The sequence below is a fragment of the Raphanus sativus genome, chromosome 8, assembly GCF_000801105.2.
Source record: "Raphanus sativus cultivar WK10039 chromosome 8, ASM80110v3, whole genome shotgun sequence".
Lineage (NCBI taxonomy): Eukaryota > Viridiplantae > Streptophyta > Magnoliopsida > Brassicales > Brassicaceae > Raphanus > Raphanus sativus.
Genome location: NC_079518.1, coordinates 21,408,711 through 21,428,241, shown reverse-complemented (window position 1 = coordinate 21,428,241; position 19,531 = coordinate 21,408,711). Strand labels below are relative to the sequence as shown.

At 31.6% G+C, this 19,531-nt stretch overlaps 1 protein-coding gene across 1 annotated transcript; it reads right to left on the bottom strand.

Annotated features, from left to right (window-relative positions):
* Positions 1–9,977: 9,977 nt before the first annotated feature.
* Positions 9,978–11,943, bottom strand: LOC108822318 (adenosylhomocysteinase 1). The gene is made up of 2 exons (XM_056992692.1): positions 11,162–11,943; positions 9,978–10,906 (listed from the first exon to the last, which is right to left on the bottom strand). The coding sequence occupies exons 1-2, from the start codon at positions 11,870–11,872 to the stop codon at positions 10,160–10,162; spliced, it is 1,458 nt and encodes a 485-aa protein (XP_056848672.1). The 5' UTR covers positions 11,873–11,943; the 3' UTR covers positions 9,978–10,159.
* Between the last annotated feature and the right edge of the window lie 7,588 nt (positions 11,944–19,531).

Here is a 19,531-nt window from a genome sequence, read left to right as displayed (position 1 = left end):
TAAAAATGTTAAAATCACTTTGAAAATTATTTGATCAATGAATTATTTTTTTTCTGTTATAACAAGATACAAATGATCATAAAATCAAATGAATATGAATTCTCATTTAATATATACTAGATTTTGACCCGTCCTTGAAAGGACGGGTTTTATTTTCACTTTTATGAAATATATTATTTGTTTGTAATTATTGAATATTTGTCTTAATAAATTTTTTTTTATAATAAATTCGACACATAGAGTCTTTCTGGTAAACTATGTGTTTCTGGTTTTGTTTTATTCTCTCTCTAATCAACATATTTATTTGACTTGTTGTTAAATAAATGATCTTAGAATGTAAATGTACAATATTATTATATTGATATTTTGTTCTGTGTAGTTTGTTGTTAAAAGAAATGATTTTGAGTTCAAACATACAGTACTCTATATTGATTATTTGATCCCGAACACCCAAAACGCAAACCGATCAGAATCAAACCCGTATGGATACCCGAAAGCCCATCCCTAATCATTATTATATATTGTATATGTGTCATCATATAATTAATCATATTTTATACGTACCATCATATAAGTAATCATATAACTAATAGTATTTTATATGTATCATCATATAAATAATTACATATATCTTATATGGTTTAATATGAAATATAAAAACCATAATTTGAGTTGGTATTTGAAATTGGCTTTGTATTGTATTTTTCTTATATATGTTGAAATTTTTTTTTGTAATGATTATTGGAAAATAGTTTAGTAAAATTAAGAAATAAAATATTTTGCAAACATATAGGTCTGATTTACAAATATGGTTATAATTGTTCGCCTAGATTATGGTAACAGTCGGATTTATGAGGAATGATATCATATTTTGTTACGATTTTTTATTGTTTAGTTAATGTTGTTAATTAAACCACATGGACGGAACCGATAAAATGAGACACAAAAATTACAAAAATTGGTTAAAGGCTTATCCTAACTAAGAATACTTGTACTTGTTTCCACAAAAATTTAACTAAAAATACTATCTTTGTTTCCAAACATCTCCAATGTGTACTTCAACTTTAATAATATAGATATATAGATACATACATTCATATTAAATAATACTCCCTCTGTTTTTAAATAATACATGTTTTGAGATTTTCACACTTTTTAATAAAACATATTAAAATTTACTTATTAGTGCATAGTTTTTTGTTATTTTATATTTCCTATATTTCTAAACCAATAAAATTTCAAGAAATGCAATTAATGTTTTTGAGATTCACAATTATTCATAATTAGTTGACAAAAATTACATTGAAAATTTGAAAAATACATCTTTTTGAAACAAAAAAAATTCCTAAAACATACATCTTTAAAAACAGAGGGAGTATATTGATATTGTTTAAATTAAAATATGTAAAATATAAAAATACATACATATGTTAATTTTGAAATTTGTTTTGAGAAATATCATATCCAAAAATTTGTGATTAATGTTTTAAATGTTTTTTTACAGAAAATATACAAATTTTAATAAAAGCATATGATAATAAATATGTATATTCAAATATACTATATATCTATGTCAATATCATCGAAATTTAATTATATAACAAATAAAATATATAAATTATTATTTTGATTTATTTACCATAAAAATATTGTAAGTAAATAAGAGGTGTTTTTTATTTATTTTATTACTCTAATCCTATTTATATCAATTGAGAAACAATTGAAAATTCAATCAAATGAAATATTTTATTAATTAATATTTTACAAAAATATTACAAGAGATTGGTACATCAAAGATTTATTTAAAAACTATTTAAATCACCTAGCAAGAACATGGATTGCACAACAAATTTGATATCCTAACCCTGATCCCCTTTCTCTTTGTCACAAAACCGACAAAGAATGATTTAGAAGTGTCGATTTTGACAATCTGAAATGGTAACGTTTTTTTTTCCGTTTAACATATTGTTTTCCTTAAATGGCCTAGAATTATTTTTAATAATTAACTAAATAGACCACATATATAGTAGAATGTGTTTTAGTTTAAAATTTGTTGAATCCAAAATCAATATGTAACCATCATCACTTTCACTAAAATTTTGTTACAATAAAAAATATAGGGTTCGACAAAATCTGAATCCAAAGAACCAAACCAAATTCAATCTGAAAAAGTAATATAGAACTTTAACCAAAATTGGTTAGATGTCCGAACGGGTTCAAAATTTTGGTATCTAGAGAACCTTATCCAATTCGAACCAAAATATTTTAGGTATCCGAGTGTATTTGAACAAGATTTATATAATTAAATATATTAATCATTTTAAAATTTAATATCTAAATAATATACAACATATATAAGATGTTTTTAAGTTGTCCAAAAAACTTGAAAACATATACAAATATTTCAAGTTACATGTTTAAAATAGCTAAACGATACTCAAGATACCAAAAATACTTGAAATATCTATTGATTTCCTATCCAAATATTTAAGCTAAACCAATTTTTATGATAAGTTTAAGTATTTTGACATATATTATTCAAATTTATATGTTATAAATTATTATTTTTTTAGATTTTGAGAAATTTAAATTATATATGAACTTAATTGTTTTTAAAAATTAAATGGGTTATCCGAACCCACAAAGATCCAAACCTAATCGAGTCCGCAAAGATCCAAACCGAACATAACCTAAAAGTTAAGGTATAAATGATTTTAATTTTTAAATTTAAATGAGTTCTCCAAAACCAAACCCAAACCGAATCCGCAAAGATCCAAATCGAATCGAATCCGCAAATATCCAAATCAAACATAACTAAAACGAACCCCTTAATCAAATGTAGAAAAGATTATTGATAACAAAATGTGTATTGTTTATAATATTTAAAGATAACATTTTTTAAAAACCCCACCGCGAGAGTATATCTTATTAAATATATCATGTATCATATTTAGGAAAAGTTTAGAAAAACATATATTTAATTTATTCAATCAAATTCTCAATTATATATGAAATTTGATCAGCAAAAAAATAAGGATTTGATCTCCATATTGGTAAGTTCCAAATAATGTTTTACAATTTTGAAAAAAAAATATATATATTTTACTAGATATATGAATCAAACGCGAGAACTCCCGAAAAATGAATCATACTGCGTAGCCACTGGGTTCATTTGTTATATACATTGAGTTTACTAATCAAAATTACATATCCTATAATTTTCTTTTTAAAAATATAAAAATTGGATTTAGAGGTGAATTGAACGCGTAGCATATATGGTCAGAGTACATTAAGACTAGTGGTTTAGCCTCTAAGGTATGGTGGAACATTTTTAATCACCAAAATTTAAATATGTATATATATCTTATTTAGGATATCATGTAACGTATTTTAGATGAGTTTTCGAAAACTGAATTTTCAAACATCTTTATGCACAAAATAAATTCCTCACTTTTCTTCTTTTCCAAGGAATCATAGAAAACAGTTTCATCAACATTAGTCAAGCACATCTTATTCTTCTTAATATCACAAACTGCTTTCACTGTAGTAATGAAGGCTCTTCCAAAAAAACATCTGATTTGATCTCCACGACATGAAAGTCGACAGGAATGCATTCCCCTATCTCCACTTTAACATTCCTAATGATGCATGTTGAATTAGCTTTGGAGTTATCCACGAAAGTGAAACTACCTTTTTAAGGTTCGATCTTTAATCATAATACTTCAGCAGTGTCTATAATCATAATGCTAACTGCAGATCCAATATTACAGAGGGCGTTTGGCAAATCATAGTTATGTGTAGAGCATGGAATCAGGAATTTCCCAGGATCTTGTTCCTTATTTAGAGTCTTCTTAGGTTTACGGCAGACCTTGTTGAATAGCAGCTCAATGTCTTTATCTGTCTCTCTGAAAAAATTACCAAGTCTGTACTTATAATATGCTTTCTCGAAAAACATATCCTTAGGAACCCTCTTCATCCTCTTGTAAAATCCATCAAACTCCACTTTGCTAACTTCTCTACAATTCAAAGATGTTAATGCTTTATAGATTCAATTCTAGAAATCGATTTTAATAAGTAAGTAATCCAGCTTTAACATGTAATTACTAATCAGATGACTAAGTCTTTGTTCCAGCTTTCGCATGTGAACAAGGAGCGAGCGTTGATCGATGCTATGGCCATAGCATCGATCGAAGCTTCCTCAGACAAGCATTAACGACCTAATAGATTATGTTCAACTAGATTCCTAGACCAACTATCATATGCGCCTATGTATCTAATCCAGCAGGATTCGGTTCCGTTAATTGACTGCACTTTTGTGCATCTCAATTGTCTTGTGATTCTAGGTTTAAGCAATCAATCATATTTTCATGGTTTCTAACTACTTCAAATCCTAGTATTTTAAATCACCCTGGTGTAGAGATCTATAGATATTCTAGCAATCCTAATTGATATTCAGTTTGACATTAAGTTTATGAAATCCCTAAAATTAACAAGATGAATTATTCAGACTTAGAAGCAATAACACAAATCATAGTCTGAATAATATAATAGAATAAGAAATCAATGATAAAACCAATGGAGTTCCAATCAATCTCCGAAGGAGAATTGATATTTTTCTCCAACCCTAAAACAAGAATAATGAAAATAAGAAAGCATAGAAAGCGTAGCCGTCAACCATGGCTTAGAAATATCATAAATAGGGTTTCTGGTCGTTCAGGGGTATTTTGGTAACTTTGTGGTGGCTTCTGGAGTTCAGTCGGTTGTTAAATATAATCGGTCCACATTGTGACATCCCCGTCGATTGATGTCAAGTGTGCTGCATCGATAAAATATGTTCTTCTTCTCGACAGTTTCCTCTCGCAAGGCAGACTGACTATTCTTCAGTAAAACGGACATAACGTCCGATCTAACCGTTGGATTGACCTAAAACCGGTGGCATTGAAAAGCTAAATCAAATTTCTATCTTTTGTCGAAATATCAGTTCAATCGCACCATGGGAAGGTCTTCATCCATAGCTAAACATCTGATATATCTGTGCAGCTCTGCACTCCAAAGGTTCAAGACACCAAAATCACCAATTTCCTCCAAATCGTTCATGAACCTGTAAATACTCTAAATAGACTCTATAACATAATAATTAGTTATTAAAACACTTATAAACCATGATTAAAAGTGGATAAAATCCATGGTATATCAATCAGTTTTGGATTAAATCATCAACAAGATAACTACCCTAGACATACTCTCATACTGTTGCTATGAGAATCATATGCTCCGGCTATAAACATACTAGAAAATGTTTGGGCCAGCATTAACCATGTAATCAAAATTTGCAGGACACTTTTATCTCAAATTATTAATAAACCTCATTTAAAATAATATTAATAATATATTAAGAAAATAGTTTTAAAAATTATAGCTTTGTTTATATATAACCTTTTTTTGAAATTATAAGCGGAGTATATCTAAAAATTTAAAGATTGGTACCATAATTTATCTATAACTATTCAAAAATCTTATTATTTCAACTTTTAGATTTGAGTCATGGTCAACAGTTTTATAGAATTAAAATTGTTATGTTATTTTGTAATATATATTAATTAGATAACAAATACTAGTAAACTATTTCTTAATTAATTAATATATTTATACATATATAAATATTAAACCTTTTCGAATTTAAATTTATTTTTTATTATAAATTATTATGAATTTAAATTTATTATTTTATTATAAATTATAAATCATTACGACCCCTATTTTATGAGGACAAATTTTTGTATAAAAATATTGTGATGTTTATACATAAAAGCTATGTTTACACCACATGTGAAAAGTTTATTATAATTTTATCTTAGCTTTTTTTTTGTCGTCAAATAAACAGACTCATATAGACTCTGCGAACCACCCTGGGAGCTCTGCATCCATGTGAACGACGAAAAACGATTGCTGTCAGGCACTGCGTGCTAAACGATCCGCCTTTGAATTCTCCGTTCGTGGTACATGAATGAGCTGTGAGCTGTGAACTCTGAAAACTGTTTTGTAGGCTCTTAATATCCTCCAGATAACTTGCGAACGCTGGCCACTCTTCTGGTTCCGACACCATCTTCACCAATTGAGAACAATCTGTTGCAAACGTAACTTGAAATTGCCGTAAATTTTTCATACATTCCATCGCCCAAATTAAAGCCTCTACCTCCGAGTAGAGGGGAGACATACTTGCCCGCACATTTCGCGCTCCCATTAATCTCTCAAATCCTTCCAGAGTACTATACCAACTTTGTCCTGAGAAAACATCTTTATCCTTCCACGATCCATCTATAAAGCACCATCGCCCTGGGATTGTGACCGTTTGATTCACCTGGGGCATTATAGTATGTCTTATATCCAACTCCTGAGCCGCAGCCCACATAGTAGATTTTAGGCCTGGGATTTCGGGTATTCGGGTCGGTTTCGGGTAAGATCCGTTCGGGTCCGGATAATTCGGTTATTTACAAATTGTATCCAATGAGTACTTGGAACACTTACGGTTCGGTTTCGGATCGGTTCCGACCGGTTCCGGGTCGGTTTCCGGATATTAAATTATTAACCGGAAACTAATATTTTTATTTACTTTTATAAATATTTTATAAATTTTTTGATTTTTTTTAAAAAGTTTAATATAAATCGCTTATATATCTATAGTTTGAAAGTATTTACAACGAAATAGAAGTGGTGCAGTGGTAAAAGGGACTGCACTTTCACCTCTCCCACCCGGGTTCGAACTGCATAAGGTGCAAATCAATGTTTTTTAAACATTAATTCGGTTTAAACGGGTACCCGATTGGATCCGGATAAAAACCCGAACCGACCCGATACCCGTGGATATTCATAAACATTACCCATCGGTTAAATATGCCTTATCCGAAACCGGTCCGAACCGGTCCATTTCGGGTCGGTTCCGGTTCGGTATTCGGTTCCGGTTAAAAAGTCCCAGCCCTAGTAGATTCCGTTTCAGCTAATTTTAGTGTTTCCTTTACATCAATATCCAGATTACTAAATACCTTATTGTTTCTTACTTTCCAAATGTACCATAGTATCTATGCGAAATGGTGATCATCCATCTTTGGTAGAACTCGCCAGAATAGATGATCCATATTAGCAAACAACGATCCCGAAGAAAAAACATCCAGATTTGTTGGTATCTTTGATAAAGCCCATACTTACCGTGCTGGAGGGCATTCGAAAAAGATATGGTTTAGAGATTCCTCTACATTCCCACATCTATCACAAACAATCTCCCCTTGCATCCCTCGTGCTTTTAAATTCTTCTTAACCGCCATACACTCCGAAACAATCTGCCAGAGGAAATGTTTCATTTTCGGTGGATACCGTAGCTGCCAACAAAAAGCTTTCAATACATCTACTGTCGGGCCATAAAAATCTAGTTGTTTCTTCTTATTTTTTAAATCATAAACTAAAAGGATACAACTATTCACACTGATATATATATGATTAAGCTCTCTCTTATTTTGTATATTTTCATATTTTTATATCAAACATTATAAGAGATACAAGAAAAATATTGGATGAGTATTTATGTATGTTCTTTCACATCTTCGCGTGCTCATTTTTTGGTATCACATGTTGAAAAAACAATTAGATATGTAACATGATAATAATTATAATCTTGATTAGAAAAATTAGTAATAATTTTAGAAATTTTCCTTTTTCATAATCCTAAAAAAAAAGATTTGAAAACAATTTATTTAATATTATTTTTCTTTTCTAAAATTTTAATGAAAATATAATTATAAAAGATTGTATTGGTTCTTCAAAGTTGTTAATTAACATGATTACGACACATGACAATTATATATTTAAGAATGTGATATGTGTTAAACTATATCATTACTAAAAATATATGTATTAAGATAATAAAACAATTTTGTTAAAAATTAATTGTATGATTATTTTCATATTTTGATATCAAACATAATTAATGTGACTATTATGCTTATGTATGATTATGTTTACGTGTGCTTGTTCTTATCGGCATGTAAAATTGATTATGATATTGTAGGTCATGTTACTAAAGAATTTAAATCAAAGAAAAGGACTTTGTAATGGAAAAAAGTCACTAATAACCTGCCTAGACAACATAATTATTGAAGCAGAAATCCTAATCAAAAACTATGTTGAAAAAAAATAATTATTCGTAGAATAAACCAAAACCTCATACCAACATATGTAGGATTGCCTTCATACCAACGCATACAAGATTCAAACTTAAAAGACTATAATTCTCTATACGAATTTGCTATGTAATGATTATCAACAAGAGTTTAGATCAAAGTTTAAAAAAGTTGATCTATATTTTTCAAGTCTACTCTTACAATTATACGTACGTACTATCAAAAATCACTACTGTTACAAAGCTTCAGATTTTTTCAAAAATATAACGACAACAATATTCTACAATATATTATATAACAAGAAATTTTCAATAGTATATGATATATAGACAAAGAAGTTAAAGTCATGATGCTAAAGTAAAAAAAAAATGATGTTTTATCTAAAAATATATTTGATATTTAGTTGACTATCAATGATACATATTGATTGGTGTTGTATAATATTTATATTTCGAATTCTGTTATTTTTAATTTATCTTAAACAATATAGAGAGTTCACAGTTCTATATGTTAAATTAACTACAACTATTATTATTTTGAAAAGAATAAAAGTGAGTATTTACTAAAAATTAAAATAACTAATATATTATCTAAAACACTATGATTATTGAAATGAAATATTAATCAAAATTTATGTAAGGAAACAGATTATTATTACTAAAATAAGTCAACAATATATACGCGAAAATTCAAAAACTAATGTGAAAAAAAAAATTCATTTTTTATCTGTTCGTGAAATTAAAAGATCAAATAAATTTTATATCTAGTTATTAATAAACCTCATTCAAAATAAAATTAATAATATATTAATAAACTAGTTTTAAATTTTTTAGCTTTGTTTATATATAACCCATGTTTTTTTTGAAATTATAAGCTCTAATTTTAGTAGTATATCTAAAAATTTAAAGATTTGAACCATAATTTATCTATAAATATTCGAAAAATGTTATTACTTCTACTTTTAGATTTGAGTTATGCTCAACAGTTTTATAGAATTAAAATTGTTTTGTTGTTTTGTAATATATATTAATTAGATAACAAGTAATAAACTATTTCTTAATTAATTAATATATTTATACATATACAAATATTAAACCTTTTTAATTTAAATTTATTGTTTTTATTATAAATTATTACGACTATTTGAATTTAAATTTATTGTTTTATTATAAATTATAAATTATTACAACGCCTATTTTATGAGGGAAATTTTTGTATAAAATATTGTGATATTGATACCTAAATGTTAAGTTTACACCATGTGAAAAGTTTATTATAATTGTTTTCTTAGTTAAGCTGTATAAATATAAATGAAGATAAATTGCACTAGTGTACAAAATTTTATTTTTGCCAACCACTAGTGTATAATGTTTTGAATCGAATTACTGAATTAAAAAAAAAAGAAATTCAACAAATATTATAACATATATATGATACATTTTTTGTCGACACATATATATATATATGATTTTTATCAGTAAAGGACATGATTTATGAATTCGAGAAAGTTATTGTACTGGACTGGGTGAAAACTAATCATAATACTAGTTTTATACCATTTGTTCAAAAAAAAAAGTGGTATAAATGGATGCTACGATTTAGCTTAAAACATAACTACCGTAAATAGCAATGCCCACATTTGAAATGAGAGCTTCACATCACACATTCAATGAAACAAAGAACATAATAAAAGGTGAAAAGATAAAGAAAGCTCTAAAACTGGTGAGGAAAATAGTTTCCTCTTTTACCATTTTTCGTTTAAAGAGTACAACGGTGATCAAAACACAAAAACAAATCGAGAAGGAACTGATAACCAAAAGCTAAATTAAGTTTCAAGAGAAAGAAGAACAACAAGCAACAACCTTCAAAAGCCAATAACCCTTTATTCAGAATGATATTTGGTCAACTTCATCAGCGGACCAATATCTTCCACTCTTCCCACCATAAACGACACAAACCACAAGCAGAACCAAAGAGCTCTCCTCTCAGTACCTGTAGTGAGCAGGCTTGTATGGTCCTTCAATGGGAATGCTGACGTAGTCAGATTGGTCCTTTGTCAACTTAGTGAGCTTAGCTCCAAGCTTGCCCAAGTGAAGAGCCGCAACCTTCTCATCCAAATGCTTGGGTAGAACGTACACCTTCTTCTCGTACTTACCGCTCGACTTCTCATTCCAAAGCTCAAGCTGGGCGATCACCTGGTTGGTGAAAGAGCAAGACATGACGAAACTCGGGTGACCAGTGGCACAACCCAAGTTCATGAGACGACCCTCAGCCAGGACAATGATTCCGGACTTGGTGTCTGGGAAGACCCACCTGTCGGTCTGGGGCTTGATGGTGATACGCTTGACACCAGGGAAGGTCTCGAGACCAAGCATGTCAATCTCGTTGTCAAAGTGACCAATGTTGCAGACGATGGCGTTGTTCTTCATCTTCCTCATGTGGTCAACCATGATGATGTCTTTGTTACCGGTGGTGGTGACAAAGATGTCGGCTTCGGAGACGACATCCTCAAGGGTCAGAACTTGAAGTCCTTCCATCATAGCTTGTAAAGCACAGATGGGATCGATCTCGGTGACAATGACTCTGGCACCAGCAGTCTTCATGGCAGCGGCACAACCCTTTCCGACATCACCATATCCGCAAACAACGACAACCTTTCCGGCGATCATGACATCGGTGGCCCTCATGAGACCATCAGGTAGAGAGTGACGGCATCCGTACAAGTTGTCGAACTGTAATTAGGGGGAAAAAAAGGAGATCAATACGACATCGTTTCATCCAATCACAGGAAAAGATTAGATTCTAGTTTCACATTTGTCCTGGCTACAAACCGATAAGCGAGATTTGAAAAATTCAATCAGTTAAAAACCGAATAAATAAACCGAGATATAAAACGAACCAAACCAATAAACCGAGATATAAAACGATTCCGGTTCACAATAATTAACACAAAACCAAACCAACAGTTCCCGGTTCAATTTAAGTACCTTGCTCTTGGTGACGGAGTCGTTAACGTTAATGGCAGGGAACAAAAGAGCACCAGTCTCCTGCATCTGGTAAAGCCTCTTGACACCAGTGGTGGTCTCCTCAGAGACACCAACGAGTCTCTCCTTCATCTTGTGGTACTTCTTAGGATCAACCTGAAGACCTTCCTTGATGATCGAAAGCACGATCTGGAACTCAGGGTTATCAGTGGAACTCGGATCCGGAACCTGACCCGTCTTCTCAAAGATCTCCTCTGCCTTGACTCCCTCGTGGATCAAAAGCGTCGCGTCACCACCGTCGTCCACGATCAGATCCGGACCACCGCCTGGACCCCAGTCCAGAGCACGCTCCGTGCACCACCAGTACTCCTGAAGCGTCTCTCCTTTCCACGCGAACACGGCGGCGGAGTCGCGAGCGATCGCGGCCGCGGCGTGGTCTTGGGTCGAGAAGATGTTGCACGAGCACCATCTCACTTCCGCGCCCAGGGCCGTTAGGGTTTCGATGAGCACGGCGGTTTGGATCGTCATGTGGAGAGATCCGGTGATTCTCGCGCCTTTGAAGGGCTGAGATGGGCCGAACTCCGTACGGCAGGCCATCAGTCCGGGCATCTCCACCTCCGCGAGTTCGAGCTCCAGACGACCGAAGTCCGCCTGAGACATGTCCTTGACCTTGTACTCGCGCCCACTCGACGTCTTCTCTACGATCAACGCCATTTCTTTCGGATCTGAGATTTGAGATGAGATTGGGGGCAGACAGAGAGAGAGGTGTGTGTGTGAGGAGAAAAGAAAGGGAGTGAGAGAGAGTATAAATAGATGAGGTCTATATCATATGGACGGCTCCGATTGTTTTAAGGGTTTGGTGGATCTGGTAGAAGCTCTGTGATCCACTGTTTCGCGGAACACGCTGCTCTACAACTTTGACTCATGTCGTTAGACTACTATTGTGGTTTCACCGGACGACTTGCCACGTGGCTTCACCCAAATCGTTGCCGAGATATTTATTTTGTGGTGGTGATTTTACATTTAACGTTTGGATTCTTGCGTAATACTCCATGATTGCAATATATATATACTCAAATTCAAGATTGGCGTCAAAGGAAATGGATTTAATTGATGATTTTGATTCCCTTTCTCTCTAGGGAGAGAATGAATGGTATTTCATCTATATGTATGATTTGTATGATTTTAAGGTAGGTGAAAATTATATGTTACCATTAAGATGTCAACTGTTTAAGACGTATCACACTCATATCAACCAGCCATGACCACACCACAGGGGCTACTCTCCGTTGAATAGATTGTGTGGTTTAATGTTCACGATCACTTTCACTCTAAAATCTCTTTTACTGCATTAATCATCTTGCCATCAATCCCATTCTGTCCATCTTTCATTTTAGATGAGATCTTGTTCGTTTTATTGGCCCACGAGAGTCGCCACATATTCTCCGCATATTTCAACGAGATGTTTTCCACATATATGGCTTTCGATCCATCACATGTGACTGTGTAATGTCTGAATTAGATATAAATGGAACTACAATATATTGTAATAAAGAGTAGTCCATCATCTGAGCCCAGTGGCTCCACTTCTTTGAGTTTCCCCTAAATTCTATTGTTCTTTCCTTCCACATCCAATCCAAGTGAGTGTTAACAAGTAGTAGAACCGCCGCAAGAAAATTAATTGACCAGTGAACAACCGTTACGCTTTCTTTCGATTGTGTGTTGATTAGTTTGTTTTAAGAAACACTTTGTTTTTATTTCTAAGATATAGAGGAACCCACTATTTCTCCATTTCTGTTTACTACTTTTTCCCGGAGGAATTTTTAGAGTTACCACTGTTTAATTCGTCTATGACCATCAAATGAAATATGAATAACCCGTCATTCTCTCTTTGAAACAAATGGCGCTTGTAGGTTTGTAGGTAGCTTCATGAGTCAAACAATTGAGGAAGCCGATACTTATACTTTGGTAGAGAATCTCGCACAAAGCAATTGGAGTCATGGCTCGGATTATGATCGGACTACAAGGAAAGACAATGATGAATCTCATCATGCCATCCAAGAGCTGAATGCAAAAATGAATAAAAAAAAGCTTTTGGCATTAATTAATTTGTATCCATAGAACATTTGACGGGACATAGATAATAAATATATAGAAGTTAGTATCATTCCAATTGCCATTACAAAAATAATTAAAATTTTTGAAATTAAAAAATATTTGTGGCTGGTAATTCCAAAAAAACGATTAATTATGCAACAAAACCACTCATGCCCGGTAATGCAAGGGAACTTTCTTGATTGCCTCCATGTCGTGCAAATTCAGTTAATTATTTATGTATTATATCCGCAATAATATATTTTTATTATTAAAATAATATATTTTTGTTATTTTAATAATAAAAGTATAGGTATGCACTCTTATATTTATTTCTACATCTAGAATCCGATTTGTATCATTATCATTGATAATAAGAGGAATTTAAGCATTATGGGAAAGAAATGTTTGATTTATAGGAAGAGGCAAAAGTTGGAACAAAAATATCATTTGATTCGTCGATCCTCAAAAAAGGAAATAAGTGATTCCTAACATATCCTAAGATTCCCGTTCTTGAAAGTCCGTACTTTTCCAAACCCAGAAAAAAAGATGAAAATTTGGGACTACTCTTGCCGTAGCATTATAAACTGTATTGTTACTTTTGCTACCATCAGAATAAATCTGACCCATTCCCCTATTTCCACCTACGTATATAGGATATTTTAAGAAGTGAGTTTGATCCTGACTCAGGATGAACGCTGGCAGCATGCTTAACACATGCAAGTCAGACGGAAAGTGGTGTTTCCAGTGGCGGACGGGTGAGTAACGCATAAAAACCTGCCATTGGGAGGGTCTGTTACTAACATGTTTACCTCAATTGTGGGTAACATATTGGGGTTCAAAACCATGGCTGCTCTACATCTAGAGGATCTGCGAATCCGTGCTTTCGGTAGGCTTAGTCTTTCTGGCACTTGCAATGACTTCTTTATTTATTCATATTCAAAAAAATAAGATTTTTAGATCGGATGAGGCCGACTCGTATTTATAAAAACTGGGAGATATTTTGTTCAGAGGACAGTTTGCATTTTTAATACAATTCCATCCATAAGATTCACACTGAAAGTACACTAATGATTTTAGTTTTTTTTTTGAGTCTGATGACACTGAAAGATCAATACCAGAAAGAGATTTTCTTCATTTTTTATGAAAATTTTGTTTTTTACTCTTTAGATTTATGTATTATTAGCTTATATTTATGTTTTTAATGATTATGGTATCCAGATGCTTTCGAAAGAGATACGACTAACGTCTAATGATTGTCTATCAGAGTTAAGTTGGAGAGCCTACCGAAGAAATCCAGAGGCCGAACTTTCACTTCATTTTAATTAACGGTGGTCCGGATTCAAACACAAATAACGGAACTCACTGATGTAATTTCTTTACCATTTTAATATTTATGTATTTTCACTAAATTATTATATATCCGCTAATTGTTTTACCAAAATTAAAATATATTATGTGTTGTCACTGAATGTTTTTTATTATTTATTATATTTCATTATTTTATGTTTTCCAAATTGAATATGTTAAAATATGAGATTTGATTGGGGGCAGACAGAGAGAGAGAGAGAGAGAGAGGTGTGTGTGTGAGGAGAAAGAAAGGGAGTGAGAGAGAGTATAAATAGATGAGGTCTCGATCATATGGACGGCTCGGATTCTTTTAAGGGTTTGGTGGATCTGGTAGAAGCTATGTGATCCACTGTTTCGCGGAACACGCTGCGCTAGTAGTTTGACTCATGTCGTTAGACTACTATTGTAGCTTCATGTGCCACGTGGCTTCATCCAAATCGTTACTGAGATGTTTATTTTGTGGTGGTGATTTAGCATTTAATGTTTGGATTCTTGCGTAGTACTCCATGATTTATTTGATTCCCTCTCTCTCTAGGGAGAGAAATAGAAACTAGAAACAAGAAGATTTGTGTGATTTTAAGGTAGGTGAAAATCATATGTCATCAATAAGGTGTAAACTGTTTAAGACGTATCACACCCCCATATCAACCAGCCATGCATGAGCAGAGGAGCTACTCTCCCTTGAAATAGGTCGTGTGGTTTAATGTTCACGATCACTTTCACCCTAAAATCTCTTCTATACTGCATTAATAATCATTTTGCCATCAATCCCAGTCTATCAATCTTGCATTTTAGATGACATCTTATTGGCCCACTAGAGTGTAGAGTCGCCCCATGTTCTCCGCATATTTCAACGAGATATAAATAAATGGCTTTTAGATCCATCACATGTGACTGTGTAATGTCTAAATTGATATAAATGGAAGTAGAATCTTTACTAATAAAGAGTAGTCCATCATGTGAGCCCAGTGGCTCCACGTCTTTGAGTTTCCCCTAAAATTCTATTGTTCTTTCTTCCACATCCAATCCAAGTGAGGGTTAACAAGTCGCTGAACCGCCGCAAGAAAATTAATTGACCAGTGAACAACCATTACGCTTTCTTTCGATTGTGTGTTGATTAGTTTTTTTAAGAAACACTTTGTTTTTATTTCTACGATATAGATTTATAAAAACTGGGAGATATTTTGTTCAGATGAGAGTTTGCATTTTTAAAACAATTCCATCCATAAGATTCACACTGAAAGTACACTAATGATTTAGTTTTTTTTTTTGAGTTTGATGAAACTGAAAGATCAATATCATAAAGAGATTTTCTTCATTTTTTTAAAAAAAAAATCTTTTTACTTTTAAAATTTATGTAGATTTTCTTCTTTTTTATGAAAATTTTGTTTATACTCTTTAAATTTATGTATTATTAGCTTATATTTATGTTTTTTTATGATTATGGTATCCACATGCTTTTGACAGAGACACGACTAACGCCTAATAACCGTCTATAGGAGTTTGTTGGAGAGTATACCGAAAGAATCTAGAAAAACCGTTTTTATCTTTTAATCAACGGTGGTCCGGATTCAAACACAAATAACGGAAGTACTACTGTAATTTCTTTACCATTTTAATATTTATGTATTTCACTAAATTATTATATATCCGCTAATTGTTTTACCAAAATTAAACTATATTATGTGTTGTCACTGAATAATTTTTTATTATTTATTATATTTCATTATTGTATGTTCTCCAAATTGAATATGTTAAAATATGTAATATATTAATTTTGGTTGTAGTTTTTTTTATTTTTTGTTAATTATAAATTTTACTTTTATGACGAGGAAAGTAGAACCAAACTTTTTTAGATTCATTTTTCATTATCGTGGGAAAGCTGCGAAAAAATGAAAGTTCTTTTCTTTGTATTTATAGATTTTCAATTTGTTTTTGAAGTTTATGTATTTTGAATTATATTATATAATTTTTATTAAATTATTATTTGACAGACTAATGTCAAAAATTTAGTTGAACTAAAATTAACATATTATTTATCTATTATTTAATGTTATTTTAAAATATTTGGTGTAAAATAAAAAATATAAAAGGATGAGAAATGTGAAGTAATTAATAAAACTATAATGTCATGTCGTGTTTAGATTATTTGGGACTGCTGACATAGCTCAAGAAAAGATGTATCAACTTTATTAGTAAATTGTTTTTTTTTAGACAAAAACTTTATTAGTATAGATTTATTTTTTGAGGAGGTAATGTAATTTGGAGGAGAAATTTAGTATAAATCTTAAATAGTTGTGGTTTAGATGAATTTAAATGAATTATCAATTCCATTTAATTTTTTTATTCTCTGGTAATCTATCATTTGCACCCTAATTTTTTTCACTGTATAAGTTGAATTCATCCCAAAAGTTAAAACTTAAATCCTCATATGGAAGTCCACAACTAAAATTGAGTTTTAATAGTCTGAAACATGCAGAGGTGAAAGTGCTATGGTCACTACACAAATGTGTGAGTGGCTGTACTGTTTGGATCTGGACAGGCGCGTGGGGGAGCGTCGGTGGATCTGAAATCTGAAGGTCTTAACACCAATGTTGAAATCAGAAATAAACAAACGGCGAGAAACAAATACGAATGTTTTAATTTCTAAAAGATTTGTAATATTTAAAGCAACCGACATGGAGAGAATCATATCAATTATGGGAAGGGCTCCCTTTTCTTCCTATTCATATTACGCAGATCTAAACCAATTTTATCCTCTTTGTTTATGAATTAAAAAGTACTCGATTTTGATCCGCGCTTTCAAAGCGCGGATTGTTTGGTGAAAATTTTATATAATCACATTTATATAATCTGTCTTGTATATGTATTTATATAATCCGTCTCATATATGTATTTTATATCTAGATTTATGTTCGGTAAAACTATATTATACATGTATTTTAGGTTTTTAATTTTAAATTAGATATTTTAAATATAAATCAATATAACAGTTTTATAGTTTTGATCGGTGTTTTGAAATTCGACTGAGACCTGCGGTTGAACGGATTACCGGTTGATTAAAGATAAATTCAGTTCGGGTTTGAAAAAAAAAACAAAATTTAAAATCCAATAAAAACTACTAAAATCGAAATCCAGTTACCGGTTGAACCACTGGTTGAACCAATAAACAATTTTTATTTTTTATAAATAATTTTTGTTAGATAGTTGGGATTATATTTAGGTAAAAGCGGTTTAAAACCAAACCATTAAATAGTTTGAAAAAAAACAATGCAGTTTCAAACATGTCCGGTTGGAAAAATATTAAAATGATGCAGTATCAAACACGGAATAATCACATACCAAAATTGAATTAGGAAACCGGTGGTTAATGACAAACCAAAAACAATTAAAAAAGAAACCAATGCAAAATGTCCAAAATGTCATTAATGAATACAAAAGAAAACCTCTTTAATATGGGTAAACAAAGTAAAAATCCAAATGTGCTTGTACTTTAATAGTATAGATGTGAATCCATTAAAAATAGATTGATATGGCCGACAAACAAAAAATATATACGGAAAAAGTGCCTATTTCAACATAAACTTTACGCGTCGTGCCTATTTCTTCACGAACTTTGTAGTAGTGCGTATTCCATACTGAACTAAACAATTTTTAAAAATACTATATGAACTTTATGCGTCGTGTATATTCCTTCACGAACTTTATAGTAGTGGCGTATTCACATTAAACTAAAAAAAAAATACTATATAGACTTTCAAAATCGTGTTTATTTCAACATTGAGCGTTAAATGTGTTAGTCATCCGTTAATTTATCAAAATAAAGTCATTTTGAATAAATTTTGTGAAATTAAAAATCAAAATAAAATATAGACTCTTAAAATCGTGCTTATATATATTGACTGTCAAATTTAATAGTCATCCTTTAATTTACCAAAAGACTCTCAAAATTGTACTTATATATTAACTGTCAAAGGTGTTAGTCATACTTTAATTTATCAAAAAAAATTATTTTGGATAAATTCTATGAAATTATCCGTCATTTTGTATTTTTTATTTTTATAAAATCTAGCGAAAATGACGTTGTTTTGATAAATTAACATATGACTAACACTTTTGATTTCCTAAACATAAAAATACTAACACCTTTGATGGTTAATGTAAATATATATCTGACTAACACCTTTGATATGCTTACAAAAAAAAGACTAACACCTTTGACGCTCAAAATCGTGATTATATATATATATATATATATATATATTGACCGTCAAAGGAGTTAGTCTTTCTTTGTCAGCAAGTGAAAGGTGTTAGTCATACATTAATTTATCAAAACAACATCATTTTGGATAGTTTTTTTTGTAAAATTGAAAAAATTAAAAATGACGGACAATTTTACAGAATTTATCCAAAATAGTCTTTTGATAAAATGAATGATGACTGTTTGATACGTACGATGCACTGCACCCACCTATCTTGTACCAGTACAAGAGAAGGGCCCCCAAGGAGTAAGAATGGAAGAAGCTTTTCGGCCCAGGAGTGTTGGTATTCCGTGGGCATTTCGTAGGAGAATAAAGTAGTAACGGTCTTTCGAGTCAGCGGACAAGACATGTGCGTCTGTTGGTCACGGAGATTCGTTAGACGGCGTCAACAACAACCTTCGATCGGTATAAAGAAGAGAGAGAGGAGTAGAATATCTTTTTATCAGAGATTTTGTCAAGTAGTAGTTAAAGGAGAAGAGAACTCCAAAGAAAAACTCTTGTATCAAACCTTTATTTCATCAAATAAAGTTGTATTTCTCTTAAATCGTTTCTCTTTTACAAGTTCGATACATCTAAACTGTATCAAATTGGTATCAGAGCCTTCGATCGTTGGGAACAATGCCACCAAAGAGGGTTGAGTCGGATGCTACCATGGAGCAGCTGCAAC

Excerpts from the sequence above, each read along its gene's own strand:
- LOC108822318 (XM_056992692.1), bottom strand. The coding sequence starts at position 11,872 with ATGGCGTTGATCGTAGAGAAGACGTCGAGTGGGCGCGAGTACAAGGTC. Across the intron at positions 10,907-11,161 it reads ACTCCGTCACCAAGAGCAAG|TTCGACAACTTGTACGGATG; the intron begins GTACTTAAATTG and ends CCCTAATTACAG.